Source organism: Belonocnema kinseyi, chromosome 4, assembly GCF_010883055.1.
Source record: "Belonocnema kinseyi isolate 2016_QV_RU_SX_M_011 chromosome 4, B_treatae_v1, whole genome shotgun sequence".
Classification (NCBI taxonomy): Eukaryota; Metazoa; Arthropoda; class Insecta; order Hymenoptera; family Cynipidae; genus Belonocnema; species Belonocnema kinseyi.
In genome coordinates this window covers 35,923,877-35,942,181 of record NC_046660.1, presented here as the reverse complement: position 1 = coordinate 35,942,181, position 18,305 = coordinate 35,923,877, and the positions used below count along the sequence as shown (strand labels likewise).

Here is an 18,305-nt window from a genome sequence, read left to right as displayed (position 1 = left end):
AAACCGTACGAAATACCTCACTTCTCTTGAATAAATTCTTTAAAATTCTAGAAAATGTATGCAAATAACTTGAAAGCTTTATAAAAAAACCTTCAGAATAATTGAAATGCTCGGAAATCTGATAAAATCCTGTGAAATATTTTAAAATACCTTAAAACCATAGAGATCCTATAAAATCGTTCCATATCTTCCGAAATTCTAGAGAATTCTTTATCCTAAAGTATTTTAAATGCTTCAAAATCTCTTAAAATTAATTAAATTAATTTAAAAATTCCTTGGAATCTTTTAAAATTCCATAAAATATTTCAAATTCCCTTAAATATATTAAATTAAAAGCTCTTGAAAATTCCTTAGAAGTTTTAAAAATACCCTACAATCTTAAAAATCCCTTCAAATGATTGAAATCGATTACAAACTTCCCGGAATCTTGAGAGAAAAACTGAAATATTTCAAAACAATTCTTACAAATTAATATTTTTCTGTAGAAATTTCACCTTTTTTGGTTAAAAAGGCAACTGCCTGATTTACAATTAATCCGTTTAAAGTTAAAAATTAAATTTTTTTGAAAATTCAACTGTTTTGTAACAAATTTGTATTTTTGGCTAGAAAATTAAGAAATATAGTGGAATATTTAAATATTTGGGTGAAAATTTATGTATTTTATTTAAAATTCATCTTTTTGATAGAAAATAAATTTTTCAGTTTAAATTTATATTATTTGGTTAAAAATTGCAGAAATGTAATCTCTTTTAAATTAATCCCTTTTTGAACAAATTTCATCTATTTTGGTTGAAAATTAATATTTTTTGGTAGATAATATATTTTTTTGGTTAAAAACACAAATGTTTTTTGTGAAAATTGAAATGTTTTGTTGAATATTAATCTTTTTTAGTAGAGTATTGAAGTATTTTTTTAAAAGTTCTTTTTTATTGTATAAATGCAAATGTTTTTTGATCTTACATGAAAATATTTTCTTTTTAAAATAGCAACCATTACATGTTGCATTAAAAAATTATCTTTTTAGGTTGAAAATTCAACTACTTAGTTAAAAGTTGAAGTGCTTTTCTAAAAGTTGATTTTTTTTGGTTAATGATTCATAATTATTCGAAATTTCTTCTTTGTTTTTGTGAAAAATTCATTTCTTAGCTGAAAAATTAAATATTTCTTTAAGCATTCCAACGATTGGTTAAAAATTAACTTTTTTGATGAAAATTAATATTCGGGGGTGAAAAATTCAACTAGCTTGTAGAAAATTAGTTGTGTTGAAAATTAATTCTTTTAAATTGAAATTTAATTACACCATTCTAAATTCTACTATTTAATTTAAAAAAAATATAAACTAGTATACTATCCACTGTACCAACTATTTAGTTCAACATTTATGTAATTTGTTAAAAATTTCTCATTTTGGTAAAGAAGTAATCCCCTTGGTGGAAAATTCAAATATTTGGTTAAAAAGTTATTTATTCGTTATCTTGTTTACAATTAATTTTCTAAATTTAAAGTTTAACTGTTTTGTAGAAAATTCAAGACTTTTGTTTTAAAGTGATACTATTTGGTTGAAAATTCGTTTTCTTGGATTACAAATTTTTGTTTTCTATTCAATTTTTCTTGCTTGAAAATTCATCCCTTTTTGTATGAATGCCACCGTTTTTGGTTTAAAATTAATCTTTTGTGGTAGATAATACATTTTTTTGTTAAAAACTCAAATTTTTTGTTGAAAATTAGTCTTTCCTAGTTGAGGATTCAAGTAATTTGTTAAAAGTTCTTTTTGTTTGTTAAATCAAAATGTTTTTTATTTTTAATAAAAAATTTTATTTAAAAAATAACAACAATTATATTTTGCTTAAAAATTTCATCTTTTTACATTGAAAAATCCACTACTAGAACTTCTTTCTTAAAAGTTAATTATTTTTGTTGAAGATTCTTAATTGTAATTGAAAATTCTTTTTTTTTTCGTTAAAAATTAATTTCTTAACTGAAAATTTAACTATTTCGTTGAGCGGTAAACTGATTGGTTAAAAATTAACTTTTTTTAAAAAATTCATATTTGGGGAAGATAATTCAAGTTGTTTCCAGAAAAAAATGTTCGCTTCAAAATTCTGCCAATTAGTACAAAATTAAACTTTTTGGTAAAAAATTTGTTTTTGTATTGAATTTGGTTAATAATTCATGTATTTATTCCTTTTTTTTAAATTGCTTTAAAAAGTAAAATTTAACAATTTTCGTCTTTTTCGCTGCAATTTTGACTTTTTCTCTATCGTTGGTTTCTTCTAAATGCCTATGACATATCAGGTACTCGAATTCCTAGGTATAACAAATGAAAAGAAAGAAAAATTAAATTAAATTTACCGCTGTGCATTCGTTTGATGTGTACTTTCAGCTTCTGTGGTTGGCAAAATTTGCGACCACAAAAATCACACAAGGGCCTAGAACGTTGCGGATTTTGAGAGCATCCATACGTCCTATGCATTTCAAGATAATTTAATCTTAAGAAGAATTTCTTGCAATACTGACACTGGTATGCACCACGACCTGCATGCAGTTCAGCTGCATGTTTCATAATGTTATCCTTGCCCAAAACAGCAGCTCCGCAAACCTATGATTTATAAGAATTAGATGATAATTATGATAAATTAAATAAATGAACAATTTAACTAATAAAAATAAATAGAATGATACAATAATTAAAAAAAAACTATCATTTAATTTTGATTAATAAATTATTTTTGTTGCGAGTTAATCTTCTTTGATTGAAAATTCAACTACTTGGTTAAAATTTGCAATTATTTTGTTGAAAACTTTAAGAATTTTGTTATAAAGTCATGTTTTTTTTTCTCGACAATTTAATCAATTTTTTAAAACTTTTTCTTTTTGGATACAAAATTCGTGGTACTTTAATTTATCCTATATATTATTTAAATCATTAAATTTTAAATAATATAAATAAAGAAAATACATTAATTTTCTTCTGAATTACTAAATAAAGGGCCGTTCAAAAACTAGCTTACACTCTTTCTCGCATATTCCCTTGTTTTTACCAAATTCCTCTTTTTTATCCTGTTTTCAAGAAACTGCCCCCTTTTTCGTTTTTTCGCTTTAATGTGAACTGAATTAATAGAACCTAATAAGAAAATCCAATCATTTTTTGTTCAGAATTCATCTCCTTTGGTTAAAAATTCCAATATTTAGTTATAAATTTAACTATTCTGTTGAATGTTCATTGTTTTAGTTAAAAATAATTCTCTTGACTTAAAAGTTTAACTAATTCATTTTCAAAAAATTTTTAAAATTCAAGCTTTAAAATTTCCAATGAAAATTCAACCACTTTTAAAAGTTTAATTAATTTGTTAATTTTGATAGAAATTGTTGTTTTTTTATTACTTTTTTTAAACTCAAAACTCAACTATTCCATTTTTGGTCAACAATTGAGAGTTTTTAGTTTAAAATTGAACTATTTGGTTAAAAATTTAACTTTTATGTTGAAAATTCATATTTTCGAGTTAAAAATTCAACTATTAGAAAAAAAATCGCCTTTTCATTATTTGCATTGATTAGTTTGGTTGAAAATTCAACTATTTGATTGAAGAATTATGTATTTTGTTGTAAACTCGTATTTTTTAGTAAAAATTAATCTGCTTGATTAAAAATTCAATCTGTCAGGTACAAAATTGAACTATTTGGTTAAAAATTCGTTTTTGTTTGATTAAATATAAATTTTTGGAAATAAAAATGGAAGTATTCCATTTTTTGTTGAAAATTGAGTTTTTATTTTTAAATTCAACTATTTTGTTGAAAGCTGAACTGGTATAATTACTTTAATGAGAACTTTATTTGTTTTCTTTTATCTAGGAAATTTTTCATCAAAAGTTTTATTTTTTATTAAAATTTTTAATAATAATAAATTTAATTATTATTTTTCGAGGAAATTTCCCTCGATATCGATATGATAAATTAATAATATTAATTTGAAAAAGATTTTCACATATTATTTTTAATTTAATATTATATTTATATTTAAACTTATTTAAAAATTCATTTTAATAGTTAAAGGCCATCTGTCTGGTTCAAAGGTTAAGTATTTGATTGAAAAGGCGTTTTTGTTTCGTTGAATATCAATTTTTTGAACTGAAAATATAATTATTTCATTTTTTCTCAAGGTTTGATAGATTTTAATTTAAAATTCAACTATTTGGTTGAAAAAAATCCTTTCATTTGAAATTTCATATTTTCGGGTTAAAAATTCAACTTTCTGAAGAAAATTCGTCTTTTCGCCTTGAAAATTGTACAGTTTTACTGTAAATTTATCTTTTTGGTTTAAAAATTCTATTATTTCAGTTAAAAATTCAACTATTTGGTTGAAGAATTATGTATTTTTTTGAAATTTCTGATTTTTTGGTAGAAAATTAAAGTTATTTCATAAGTTGAAGATCCGTCTGGTATAAAATTAAACGATTTTGTTGAAAAATTCGTTTTCGTTTTTTGAATATAAATGTTTTCAAATTAATATTTAAGCATTCCATTTTTGGTTAAAAATTGATAGATTTTAGTTTAAAATTGAACTATTTGGTTGAAAATGAACTTTTTCGTTGAAAAGTCAACTGCTTCGTTCAAAACTAGGCTTTATTGGCTTAAAAGTTATATTAATTTGGTAGAAACTTCAACTATTTGTTTGAAAATTTAACTCTTTTGTGGACAATTCGCCTTTTTGGCTTCAAAGTCCACCAATTTTTTTACTTTCTCCCTTTCATGAATAAATCTTTCTTGGTTGAAAATTTATTTCTTTTGGTAGAAATTATTATTGTCACTGTTGTTAAAATATCAACTATTACATTTTTATTTAAAAATTCATCTTTTTTGTTTGTTTGTTTAATCCAACAGTTTTTACTTAAAATTAGTATTTTTGGATGAAATGTTAAACATCATATTTTTTGTTCAAAATGAACTTTTTTGTGGAAAATTTAACGGTTTTATACAAAAAATTTATCTTTTTAGCTTGTTAATTTAACGTTTTTGTCCAAAATTCGTCTTCATGGATTAAAAATTCTATTATTTTGGTAGAAGGTTCAACTATTTGGTTGAAAAGTAAGTCTTTAATTGAACATTCATATTTTTGTATAGAAAATTAAACTGTTTTGTAGAGAATTTTTCTTCAAAATTTAACTCTTTTGTTGAAAAGATTAAATTCTTTATCAACAATTATACTTTTTTGAAGATTCATAATTTTAGTTGAAAACTAAACTATTTTGTTCAAAACTTCAACGATTTTGTTAAAAAGTCATGTTTTTTTTAATTTAACTATATAACAGGGCGGCCATTTTAATCGACGAAATAAATTCCCGGTTTTTCCCCGGTTCGCAAACATTTTTCACGGTCAATGAAATTTAAAAAATGGAACACTAAAGCTACAAAATTTTCCACTTAAGGTAATAAAAACTGATCTTTAAATGAAAGCACTCAAAGTGGAACTGCTAAATTTTGAACTTTTAAAATTGAAATTTAAAAGTTTTTAATTAGAAAATTTTGTATTTAAATGCTCAATAATTTAGGCGTATAAAATTAAAGGTGCTAACATTTTTCAATATAAAAAAATATAAATCCACGTTATCATTTTCAATGCTCTAAATTAAAAATCAGTCAATGAACTTAAAATTTTTTTAAATTTTATAATTTAAAAAAAATTTAAGCTAGAAACATCAAATATTAAAAAATTGAAAAAATATAAACTGAACACTTCTTAAATTAGAATTCAATTATTTTCTTTTTAAATAGTTTAAACATCCTTAAAAAGCTTCAAAATTTTGTTTCAAAATCTTGAGAAATCTAGAAGTTGTTTTAAATTGTTTTTAAATTTAAAATTATTTTGGAAATTTTTTCAGAACTTCTAAGTATCTGTCCAAATGAATTGATTTTTTTCTACAATTTTCAGAAAATCCTGCAGTTTTTAGAAAATTTCTTTAAAATTTGGATGTATAAATAACAATTGAACATTTATTATTTGCAGGCGAAATTTGAGTAATTTTAAGAGATATGTAGAAGTTTTGAAAAGATTCAAACTTAATGTAAAACTTGAAATAATAACCTGATATCAAACAAAATGTAGATTTTCGCAGATTTTAAACAAAAAAATTAGATTCTTTTCAGGAATTGTGAAAGACTTCAAAAGAATAAAAACATTTTCTTAAGATTCCTAGGAAAATAAAAAATAACTTTTCATTTTGGAAAATTATTATAAGAGAATATTTAAAAAGTTTTTCAAAGATTTAATCAAAATTTTCTAAAAAGATTCTAGAAAACTTTAAGAAAACTTTCGAAAATTTGCATGACAATTTCTTATCTTTTTAAAACTCCTAAATAACTCTTAAAATTACTAAAAAATTTTCTACAAATGTTCATTTGTAAATTATACATACAAATTTAAAAATGTCACTTATAAATTAGGCATTTTTCAAACGATTCTTTACTTTTAAATACTTGGTTTCAATTTACTTGTCTTAAATAAAAATTCAAATATTGCTAAATATTCAATAATTAATCTTTTTTTTTAATTAAAAATTTCAAATTTAATAGGTTCAAAATTGAATATTTTAGACTAAAACAATATTTTTAATTTAAGAAAATCATTTAATTAAAAATATATTATTATGAAGTTTTTTCTAAGTTAACAATAGTTTATAAACTTTCAGTCACACGTTGACATTTGTTTAATGACTAAGACTTTCAAATTGAAACCGTTTAAGTCTTAACGTTAAAATCTGAAAATTCTTAAATTTTGAACTGGATTAAAATCGTTTTGTCAAATCGTTTTTGTTTACTTTTTATTACTCAAAGTACAGATGAATTAAAATTTTTTATTTATTTATAAATGAAAATGTTTTTTATCAAAAATTTTCAATATCAAAGGCTCTTATTTTTTATTTGTTAAAGTCTTTAAGAAAGCATTAAAAATTTTTTCAATTAAAAATGTAAGATTAAAAATAAAAATTTTAAATGTAAATTTTTTAATGTAAAAAAATTTTGAATTGCGCATTGTAAACTAAATAATAGCATAATTGATCAACATAACAATTCATCTAATTATTTAAAAACTGTCGAAATCTAACATGGACAGATTTTTCTTCTACAAATTTATAAAATTCCCGGTAAAAAAAATGCACTATCATTTCCCGGTTTTTCCCGGTCTCAAAAAATTCTCGGTTGTTCCGATTTCCCGGTTCAGTGGCCACCCTGAATAAAAAACTCGTCTTGTCTTAAAAATTCAACTATTTGGTTAAAAATTCAGTTTTGCATCAATTAAATAAATAATTTAGTTTAAACGTCACCTATCTTTTTTTCGAAAATTCAATTGTTTTATTAGAAGCTTGCCTTTTTGCATAGAAAATTGATCTTTTATGATAGAAAAGTTCTCGGTTAAAAATTCAATTATGTGGTAAAAAACGAAACTTCTTTCTTGAAAGTTCCTCTCCTTTGCTTGAAAGGTCCTTAATATAATTTTCATTATTATTTAAATAAATTTTACGTACCTTGCAATGATATTTCCTAATGGTAAGACTATAATTTGTATCGTGAAAAATACAACAATGAAGACGATAATAAATGGGATGAGTGAAGTTCAAATTACAACCTCCGCAATCTAAAAAACAAAAGTTTCGTGGTGAAAATTGTATGAAAAAAAACTCGCCAATTGATTTAAATGCAACTTTTATGATTTGTAGAAGCAAACTCACTTGTTTTGTCTATTTTATTCTTTCTCGTCCATGCGGAAGACTCCGAATCGGCCCAGTAGGTCAACTCCATTCCAGATGTAATATTTTGAGTGGTTACTAAATGTAATTCACCTTGTTTGGTAATTACAGCTACACTTCTTTCTTCTTTCGATTCGGCTGGTCTAATGTATCGAATCCAATTACTTTTCAGTGGATTAGTGGTACTAATGTAACCAGTTTTACCATTGTTATCAACCTAAAAATACCACACAAAAAAAATATAAAGGCAAGGTCAGAATTATAAGTTAAAATTTAATTTGAATATTATAATTATTATATAATAATATTATAATATTAGAGCGATCGCAGTCCATTCCCTTGTTTTATGTAATCTCGCTTTTTCTCCTTTAAAATTAAAAAATCGCCTAAAGCACCTAAAATCGAGAATTTTGATAAAAACTAACCCTTTTCTCCCGTTTTTTTACAAGGTATCGATTCATTTTTTCAGAAGCATAAAGAGAAATTCAAGCGATTAGAAATCATAACGCTTTTCAAGAGATATTTTTTATGATAACAATTTTGAATATTTCCTAAAGGATTTATTTCCTAAGTTTGAGAATTTGACGGACATCGTCGACAGCGAAAAAATCGCTAATTTAGATAGAGGCTCACAGTCTAAAATTCTTTAAAAACAGGGAAAAAAGGAGATTTTTCTCTAAAATAGTGGAATAATTTTTAAAAATAAAATTAATGTGCGTAGTAATGTTGAATTAAAATTGAAAGGCTTCAAATTCGTGAATTTTCGAGTAAAAATATTGCATTTTCAACAAAATAGTTCATTTTAAACTAAATAGTTGAATTTCCAACCAAAAAAATTAACTTTTAACAAAGCAGCTTAACTTTTAACCAAATATTTACATTTTCAACCAGAAAATATTTTAATTTTGAATCACAAACAGTTAAGTTCAACCAAAAAATACGAAGTTTTGAGAAAACAGTTGTATTTTCCATCCAAAAATATGAATTTTAACAAAAAAGCTCATTTTTAACCAAATTTTTGACAAGGAAGAAAGAAAATTTCAACCACAAATACTTTTTTTTAAATCAAAAACAGTTAAATTCATCCAAAAAAGACCAATTTTCTACAAAACCCAATTCTTAAATTTTCAAGTCAAAATGACGAATTTGCTAAAAAAACAGTTTAATTATAAACCAAAAAATGTTTAACTTTCTACAAAACAACCCAAAAATATGCATTTTCAAACCAAAACAAATTTTTTCAACCAAAATTTTAACTTTAAATTACGAACAGGTGACTTCAACAGAAAATGACGATTTTTTATCAAAACAGTTGAGTTTACAACGCAAAAATATGGATTTTTAACAACAAATTTCATTTTCAATAACATATTACATTTGTACCCGTTATTTTTTGTTGTAAAATTGAAGAATTTTCTACAATGCAGTTTAATTTTAAATCAAGAAATGTCCATTTTCAATAAAAAAGTTAATTTATGACTAAATAATTGAATTTTTTAACTAAAACAATGAATCTTCAGCAAAAAAATTAATTTTTAACAAAGAAGTTAAACTTTTCGTCAAGTAGTGGAATATTCGACCAAAGAAGATTACAGTTTTTAATTCAAAACAGTTGAATACATGAAAAAACAAACTTTTATTTAAAAAGTTGAGTTCCCAAGCAAAACCGATGACATTTATACCAACAATATGAAGTTTTAAACCAATAAAACGAATTTTCCATAAAATAGTGCAATACAAAAAAAAAAGATTCTTTAGTCAATAAAGAAAACAATTTCAACAAAATTGTTTAATTTTCAATCCAAAAAGACGAATTATCTACAAAACAGTTGAGTTTTCAACCCAAAAATATAAATTTTTTACAAAAATGTTAATTTTCAAGCAAACATTAGATTTTTCCCCCAATTTTTAACTTTTTGTCAAAATGAAGAATTTTCTACAAAACAGTTTAATTTTTAACCAAAAATGTGAGTTTTCAATGAAAAATTTAATTTACAACTAAATAATTGAATATTCAACTAAAGTTTATTCTAGTTTTAAATTAAACAGTGGAATTAAAAAAAAGGATTTTTGCTTAAATAGTTGAACCCTTAACAAAAAAAAGATTACATTTATACACAAAAAATTTCAAACCAACAAGATGAATTTTCAATAAAACACTTGAATTTTTAACCAAAAATGATTAGTTCGCAACGGAAAATGTGATATCTGATATTTTAATTGAAAAAGATTTTAATTTTAAATCACAAACAGTTGACTTCAACCAAAAAAGACAAATTTTCTACAAAAAGTCGAAATTTCAACCCAAAAATATGAATTTTTAACCCAATTGTTAAATTTCCAAGTCAAAATGTCGAATTTGCTAAAAAACGGTTTAATTTTAAACTAAAAAATGTTAATTTTACATATAAATTAATTTTCAATTAAAAAAAAAATGTCAACAAAATTATTCCATTTTCAACCAAAGAGATGAATCTGCCATCAAGAAAGATTTTTCAGTCATGAAATAAATGAAATTTTTTAAATAAAATAGTTTAATTTTCTACAAAACACACAAAAAAATGTGTTTTCAACCAAGAACAAATTGTTTTAACGAAAACATTAAATTTTGTACCATAAAACGATTAATTCGTAAGGAAAATAGTGATAGTTGATATTTAAATCGAAAAAGATTTAAACTGTAAATCACAAACGCGTGACTTGAGCAGAAAAAGACGAATTTTCTACAACATTTTTGAGATTTTAACCCAAAAATATGGATTTTTAACAAAATTTTTCATTTTCAACCAAATATGACATTTTTTACCCAATTGTTATTTTTTTTATTGTAAAAATGAAGAATTTTCTACAAAGAAGTTTAATTTTAAACCAAGAAATGTCAATTTTCAATGAAAAAAGCTAATTAATAACAAAATAATTGAATTTTTAACTAAAATAATGACTCTTCAATTTAAAAAATTATAATTTTCAACAAAGAAATTACCATTTTTACCACGGAGTTGAATATTCGACGAAAGAAGATTATAGTTTTTAATTAAAAACAGTTGAATTCATAAAAAAACGAATTTCTATTAAAATAGTTGAATCCTCAACCAAAACAGATGGAATTTATACCAAAAATATGAATTTTCAATTCAACCAGACCAATTTTTAACAAAATAGATAAGTTTTCAAAAATTAAAGAAGATTTTTCAGTGAATAAAGAAAAGATTACCAAGTGGATTTGAAAAAAATTTCAAAAGTATTGTTTAATTTTCAAGCCAAAAAGACGAATTTTCTACAAAACAGTTGAGTTTTCAACCCAAAAATTAAATTTTAAAAAAAATGTTGATTTTCAACCAAACATTAGTTTTTTTCCAATTGTTATCTTTATTGCAAAAATAAAGAATTTTCTACAAAACAATTTAATCTTCAACCAAAAATATCAACTTTCATTGTAGTTTTAAATTAAACAGTTGAATTTATTTAAAAAACGTTTTTTTAGAACAGTTCAATCCTCAGCCAAAAAAGATGAAATTTATACTAAAAATATGAATTTTCAAACCAACAAGACGAATTTTCAACAAAATAGTTAAATTTTCAACCGAAAATGACTTTTAGTCAAGAAAAAAAAACGAATTTTCTACACAACAGTTGAATCATCAACCCGCAATTTCGAATTTTTATATTAAAAAATTTTATTTTCAATAAAATATGTACAGTGGCGTGCAAAAGTTTTGCGTCAACTCTTTTTTTATCACTGAATAAATTATTTTAATTTTAATTATACTGGAGCTAAAAAAATGTCACTTTGAAAGGTTGATTGTTTTCGAAATTCTGTTTAAAATAAGCCCAGGGTGATGCCAATTTGTCTAGTTTTTAAGTAGATATTGCAAAAATAGTGTAATTTTGAATATTTTCTTAAATTTCCAATAACTTTCGAAATAGTCAACATTTTTCATTGTTCTTGGGCTCATTTTGAAGTTTTTTTACCGTATCACAACAGCTTACGAGTATGAATCGTAAAAAATTTCTTTTCGAATTGCAAGAACTTGAAGATGTAACAAAAAAGTTGGAAAAATTGAAATATTATTTGTAGCAACAAAAATATTTTTGTAAAATATATGAAACATATAATCATGAAGTTTCTATGTAATTTCCCCCGAAATATATATTTATTTAACTTTTATTCTGATTTGCTTACAGATAAGATGTTTTCAAATTTATCCAACTTTTCTATCACAACTTCAAGTTCTTGCGATTCGAAAAGAATTTTTTTACAAATTATACTAGTAAGCTGCTGTGATACGGTGAAAAAAAGGCTTCAAAATGAGCCCAAGAACATTGAAAAATGTTGACTATTTCGGAAGTAATTGAAAATTTAAGAAAACATTGAAATTTACACTATTTTTGCAATATTTACTTTAAAATAGACAAATTGGCTTCACCCTCGGCTTATATTAAACAGAATTTCGAAAACAATCAACCTTTTAAAGATAAATTTTTTTAGCTCCGGTATAATTAAAATTAAGAGAATTTATTCAGTCATAAAAAAGGAGATGGCCCAAAAGTTTTGCACGCCATTGTAATTGGAATTTTTACCAACTAGTTTAATTTTCAAATCAGAGAAGACCAATTTGTATCAAAACAGTTGAATTGTCAATCAAATAGGATGCCTTTTTTTAGAAAGTTTTTAAATTTTTAATGAGATAATAAAAATGTCAACCAAATAATAAAACTGATATCCAAAAAATATGAATCTTCAACCAAAAACGGTTGGATTTTCTTATCAGGCTTTATTAAAATACGTAAAAGAGCGTATCAGAGAAAAGTATGGTATTTTTGGTTATAGAATCGAAATTTTGGAAGTAGAAAATAATCAGAAAAAAGACATATTAGGTCCCTCTAAAGTAGAATTAATTTGGAATTTGTGATATGGCTCGTTTTTACAAGTTAGCAAGCGGCGTATTAAAAAAAAACATCATAATTTTGTTATTTTCACGTATAGTTTTTTTTTTAGTTTCTAGTTGTTAAACTATAATTTTTTTGCAGCTGAAATAAAAATCCTTTTTGGAACATCGGAGATCTTTCGACTGATAAAAATATATTACAAATAAACTTAAACATCTAAAGAAACAAAATCAGAAATTGAAGAGAATAGTGAACCAAAATCTACCTGACAAAAAAAATTAAAACACGAGCATTTCTCAATTCTGGTGTTTATCCATTTTTCAATATTTGATATTTTGAATTTATTCTAATTTAGCTCTATCAGTGTAGAAAGTGCTGAAGTGTTCAAAAGATTTTTTCAAAGCTAAATAAAAAAAAAATTTTAACACAAAAACTTAAAAAGTTTTTAATAATTAATGGAATCTGCTTTTAGTCCTCCCTTTTTTTTACCTAAAACTGAAATACTGAACTTTTGTGATCCCTGATTTAAATATATTATTACCTCCCAAATATGCCGCATAGAAAAGTCATCAGGTATATCCATTTCCTTAACAGGTCTGCCAATAAGAGGACCCAACTGAGCATATATTGGAACTGGACTTTTCGCATAAATTCCCAGTCCATGTTCCGAATTTGTAGACCTCAGTTGCAAACATTCCGGCAGAGATTCCCTAGCATATAGGGGTTTACTCTGGTCTATTTGTAATTGTTTCTCCTCGCTTTCTTCCTTGACCTTCAGCTTACAATGTTCGGAAGCCACTGATTCTTCATCAGAATCAAATCCATCATCCGTGAACTTTCCATAACCTTCGGACATCGGATCTTGGGAATTGATGGCTTTCACAACATCAAGATTATCCTGATACTTGACTAACCAATCTTCATATGTTATAGAATCACTGATAACATATTGTGGTGTGATTAAGGGACAAGCATCCTGCAAATGCCGACTGTTGCAGTCTTGACAGAGTTTTATAGTAATTGCTAATCGCTGAGGTTCCAAATTAGCATTTTCTAAAACTTGCTCATCCTGGATCATGTCAGCTGCGATACCAGGAAAATCAGTTGCAATTAAATCCAATTCTTTAGGCTCTTCTGTAACAACGATTCCATCCTGTGGCGCTTTACGAACATCATGATGTTTCTTGTTTTTGTGCTCACCCTGCACGTGTTTGTGTTTTCGTTTGCGATGTTTGTGCATTGCTTCTTCCCCAGGAGCTTCATTTGATTGGGTCATTGTGTTCTTCTCAGCTTGATTTTCGTGCTTTGCGCGCCTTTTCTTCCTCTTCAATTTCCGGTCGTCTGGCTCCTTTGAATCATCTTTCGATAAAGTTGAAACCGTTTCTGCATTTTCTTCGACACCGCCATACTGAAGAATATTCCTCTCCTCGTTATTTTGAGATTTAGAATCCAGGGGATAATTTAAAGTTTCTTCTAAACTATCGTTTTCTATATTTTTCGGTATCGTTTCTAAAGCTAAATTCTCCAAATCTCCATTTTGCGTAGCATTGTTCTGCTCTCGTTCATTCAACTCAAAATTATAATTCTTATTTTTTTCGTCTTCAAATGCACTCGTGTCCTCCACACTCTTGATAGGCAGATCATTTTCGCTACGTACATCTTTCACACATTCTACTTTATCTAAAACTTCAGTGGTGGCAGTACATTTCTTTTCACTCGCTTTGACTTTAGATTCTTGTAGAACTAAATTGGTTCGGCAGTCTGGATTCTTGGCCGCTACTTTCGTATCTACTGGCTCTTTATGAGTCTTCTGCTCATTTTTTAATGAATCTGAGTCATGTTGCTTGACTTTTAATTCGAGATCATCTGCAGTTTTAGGGTGTTTTCTCTTTTTACGTTTCTCTTTGTGATGTTTATCTTTACTTTTGTGATGCTTGGTTCTTAAACTACGTCTTACGTGTAGTTTAAACACATCATCTAAAACTACAGTTGGCTGGAGCGATTGTATCGTATCGATGGAAGGCACCTCGGGATCTGGAACCTCTGTTCCTTGTTTTCTTGGACTACGACGTAAGGGCTCCTCTTCTTCATCAACTAATGTACTTTCAGCTTTAGAAACATTGGAATCGTTTTCCTTGTCGTGATTGGCTTTCCACGAGTCAACTTCGTTGCACTTTCCATCTCGCCTTTAAAATAGAGAAGAAAATATTGCTGAAAAATTATTTTAAAACAATAAATTGATTGGTAATTATGTAATTTAGCGACTTTTCTTCTGTTTTTGTCCATTAGTTTTCATTTCTCTTGAATATCAAGATAAAGATAAAAGACTTGTAGCATATTCCACTGGTATGCACTAGTTCTTTACATGGTGTGAGAATTAAAAAAATTGTTGGTTATTGTGAAAGTTAAAAAAAAATCAAATATGATCCCTAAAAGATAAAAAAGAAATAATAGAGACATTATTTTCTACAAAATAATTTAATTTTCAACCAAAAGGTTAAACTAAAGATTTAAAATTTTTAAAAAACTTGACTTTTAATCCGAAAGATGAATTTTTAAAGGAAAAGTTAGTTTCCAATCAAGAACAGTTGAATTTAAAACCAAACAAAATTAATTTTTAACCAAGCAGTTGCATTTACAACCAAAAAGTTGAATTTCGAACGAAATTATTGAATTGACAAGAACACTATTGTCCAGGAAACAGTTGAATTTGCAATTCAATTGGGAATAGTTAAACTGCGATACGCCACCTGGTGAAAAAATCCGAACTAGAAAGAATAGGTATAATTTTAAAGATGCAGTTTACTTTGTGCATAAAAGTGTTTTAACGATTTTTGTTGTGGAGTTTAAAGTGTTTATTGGATATTAAAAACAAGTCTTTATCGGAAACAATGGGATGTAGATGGAATTTACATTTTATAAGATAAAAAAAAATTTTACAGAAATATTTTTCTAAAAAAAAAAAAAAACTATTGTTCAATTCATTGTGATTTTTAAAATATTATAAACTTAAATGAATTTAGTTTGTAAAAAAATGAACTTGAAGTAAATTTTCATTAATTTATACATGAAATATTTACTATTTAAAAACTGATAGACCATGGACTAATTTAAAACAAAAGATAGATTTTGACAGATTTCAAACAAAAAATTTAAAAGCTTTTTAAGAATTCTGAATGGTTTCTAAAGATTAAAAAATATTTTCTGTGAAAATTTAAAATTATTTTTATTTTGAAAAGATCATTTTGAATGATTATTCAGAAAGATTTAGAAAGATTACAAAATTATCAAAAATTAATGTGGAAGATTTTAAGGAAATTTGTTTTAGTTTGGCAGAATTTAAAAAAAAATGTAGAAAAAACTGGATTCATTTGAAAGGGTGTTTAAAAGTACCGAAATAATGTCAAAAATAATAAAAAATTAAAAAGAAAAAATGTAAACAACATGCAGATGTTTCAAGATTTTCGAACAAGATTTGGAAGCATTTTCAGGATTTTTTAACCATTTAAAATATAAGAAATTTAACTTTTAATTTAGGAAGTGTTGAGTTTATTAAAAAAAATGTAATTGTTCAATTTTTAATGTTTCTAGCTTAAAATTGCTTTAAATGCTATAATTTTGAAAAAATTTAATTCCTTAATTGATTCTTCAATTTAGACTTTAGAACATTGGAAATGTTAAAGTGGACTTATATTTTTAGAACTGAATCTGAATCTTTGAACTCTACAATTTATAAAGGTTAAAAAATTCATTTTGCAATTTAACTGCATTTAGTTAAAAATTGTTCAGTTTAAGAGTGTTAGTAGCTTCCATTTTATACGTGTAAATTATTCAGCATTTGAATCATAATTAAATACAAAATTATTGAATAAAAAAACTTTTAAGCTCCAATTTCAAAAGTTGGAAATTCAAGAGTTCCACTTTGAGTGCTTTCATTTTCAGCTTAGTTTTGATTAACTCAAATGGAAAAATTGTCAGCTTTAGAGTTCGATTTTTTAAATTTCATTGACCATGGAAAATGTTTGCGTACCGGGAAAAACCCGGGAATTTATTTCTTAGATCAAAACGGCCACCTTAAATCGTCTATTATTCGTATTCTTCGCATACTCTAGATAAAATTTGTCGCTAAATACATTAATTAAAGTGTATTTAATCTTAAGTTCATTGAAACTTACACGAAATAGTGAAAGAATTGTTGTTTTTTTGTTTAAACCTATTTGACAAAAATGTATTTTTTCACTGTATAAGATAGAAATTCTATCTAAAACTATTTGTTTTTAGTATTTAATCATTGTTTTATACTTCACAAAACTATCGTAAAAACACTTTTATGCACAAATTAAATTTCATTTTTAAAAATGTACCTACTCTTTCTAGTTCCAGTTTTCGACGCCAGGTGGCGAAAGAGTAGGCCACCATACCCAATAGGATAAAATTTCTATAAAAAAATGACATATGTTAAACAAAAAAGTTGGAGTTTCGACGAAAAAAATATTAATTTTCAACTGAATAGTATAATTTTCAACCAAAAGAGACGATTTCTGAACCAAAAATATAATAAGAGACTTTCCGCCTGAATAACATTAACTTTCAAGAAACAAATTTAGTTTTACTACCAAAAGATGAATTTTTAATCCAAAAGGGCGAATTTTCTAACGAGAAAACTGAATTTTAATGCAAAAAATATGATTTTTCTACCAAATAAGGTTCGCTAACTAGTTGAATTTTCAATAAAAAAGAAAGAATCATTTTCAACCAAATAGTAGAATTTTTAAACAAAGTAGATAATGTTTCAACCAAAAAGATGAAATTTTCTTCCAAAAAGTCTAATTTTCTATCCATGACGAATGTTCGAGATAACAGTTGAATTTTAAACCGAAAAAGAAGACTCTTTAAAAAAATAGTTGAGTTTTTAACCACATAGTACAGTTTTTAACTAAACGAGATGATTTTTGAAATAAAAATATTGTAGTAGACTTTTCAATTAAAAAGAATTAAGTTTCGGCCAAAAAAAGATTATTTTTCTACTAAAAGATGAACTTTCAACAAAATAATAAAAATTTTAACCAAAAAAGAGAAATTCTCAACGAAAAATATAATAGTAGACTTTCTAATGGAAAATAATTAACTTTAAATGAAAAAGATGACTTTTATATAAAAAAAAGATCAAGTTTCAATTCAAAAGGACGAATTTTCTATATAAAAGACGAAAGTTCAAGAAAACGTTACATTGTTGATGAGATCAATTCTCAACAAAAATTATAATAGTAGACTTTTCGATTAAAAAGAATGAAATTTTGACCAAAAAGATGACTTTTCTACCAAAAGATGAATTTTCAATCCTAAAGGACGAGTTTTCTATTTAGAAAGATGCATGTTCAAGAAATCAGTTGAATTTGCAACCAAACAAGATGAATTTTCATCTAAAAGAGATGATTTCCCAATCAAAAAATGAATTTTTACTCTAAGAAGAGGAATCGTCAACTAAACTGTTAAATTTTTGACTAACAAAGATGAATTTTCAACAAAATAGTAAATATTTTTACCAAAAAAGACGAATCTTCAAGAAAAAGTGAAATTTTCGATATAAAAGAATTCTTAACCTACTAAGAGATGAATTTTTAAAACAAATAGTAAAATTTTAAAACAAAAAAGACAAATTTTTAAGAA

General features: G+C 25.1%; 1 protein-coding gene across 1 annotated transcript in view; it reads right to left on the bottom strand.

Annotated features, from left to right (window-relative positions):
- The window catches only part of LOC117172124, a 34,990-nt gene that overhangs the window by 13,245 nt on the left and 3,440 nt on the right, over positions 1-18,305 (bottom strand). The window contains exons 2-5 of the mRNA XM_033359914.1: positions 13,177-14,821; positions 7,728-7,962; positions 7,524-7,633; positions 2,353-2,599 (exon numbers count right to left, since the gene is read on the bottom strand). Coding sequence (XP_033215805.1) covers positions 2,353-2,599; positions 7,524-7,633; positions 7,728-7,962; positions 13,177-14,821 — 2,237 coding nt within the window. The remainder of the gene's footprint in view (positions 1-2,352; positions 2,600-7,523; positions 7,634-7,727; positions 7,963-13,176; positions 14,822-18,305) is intronic.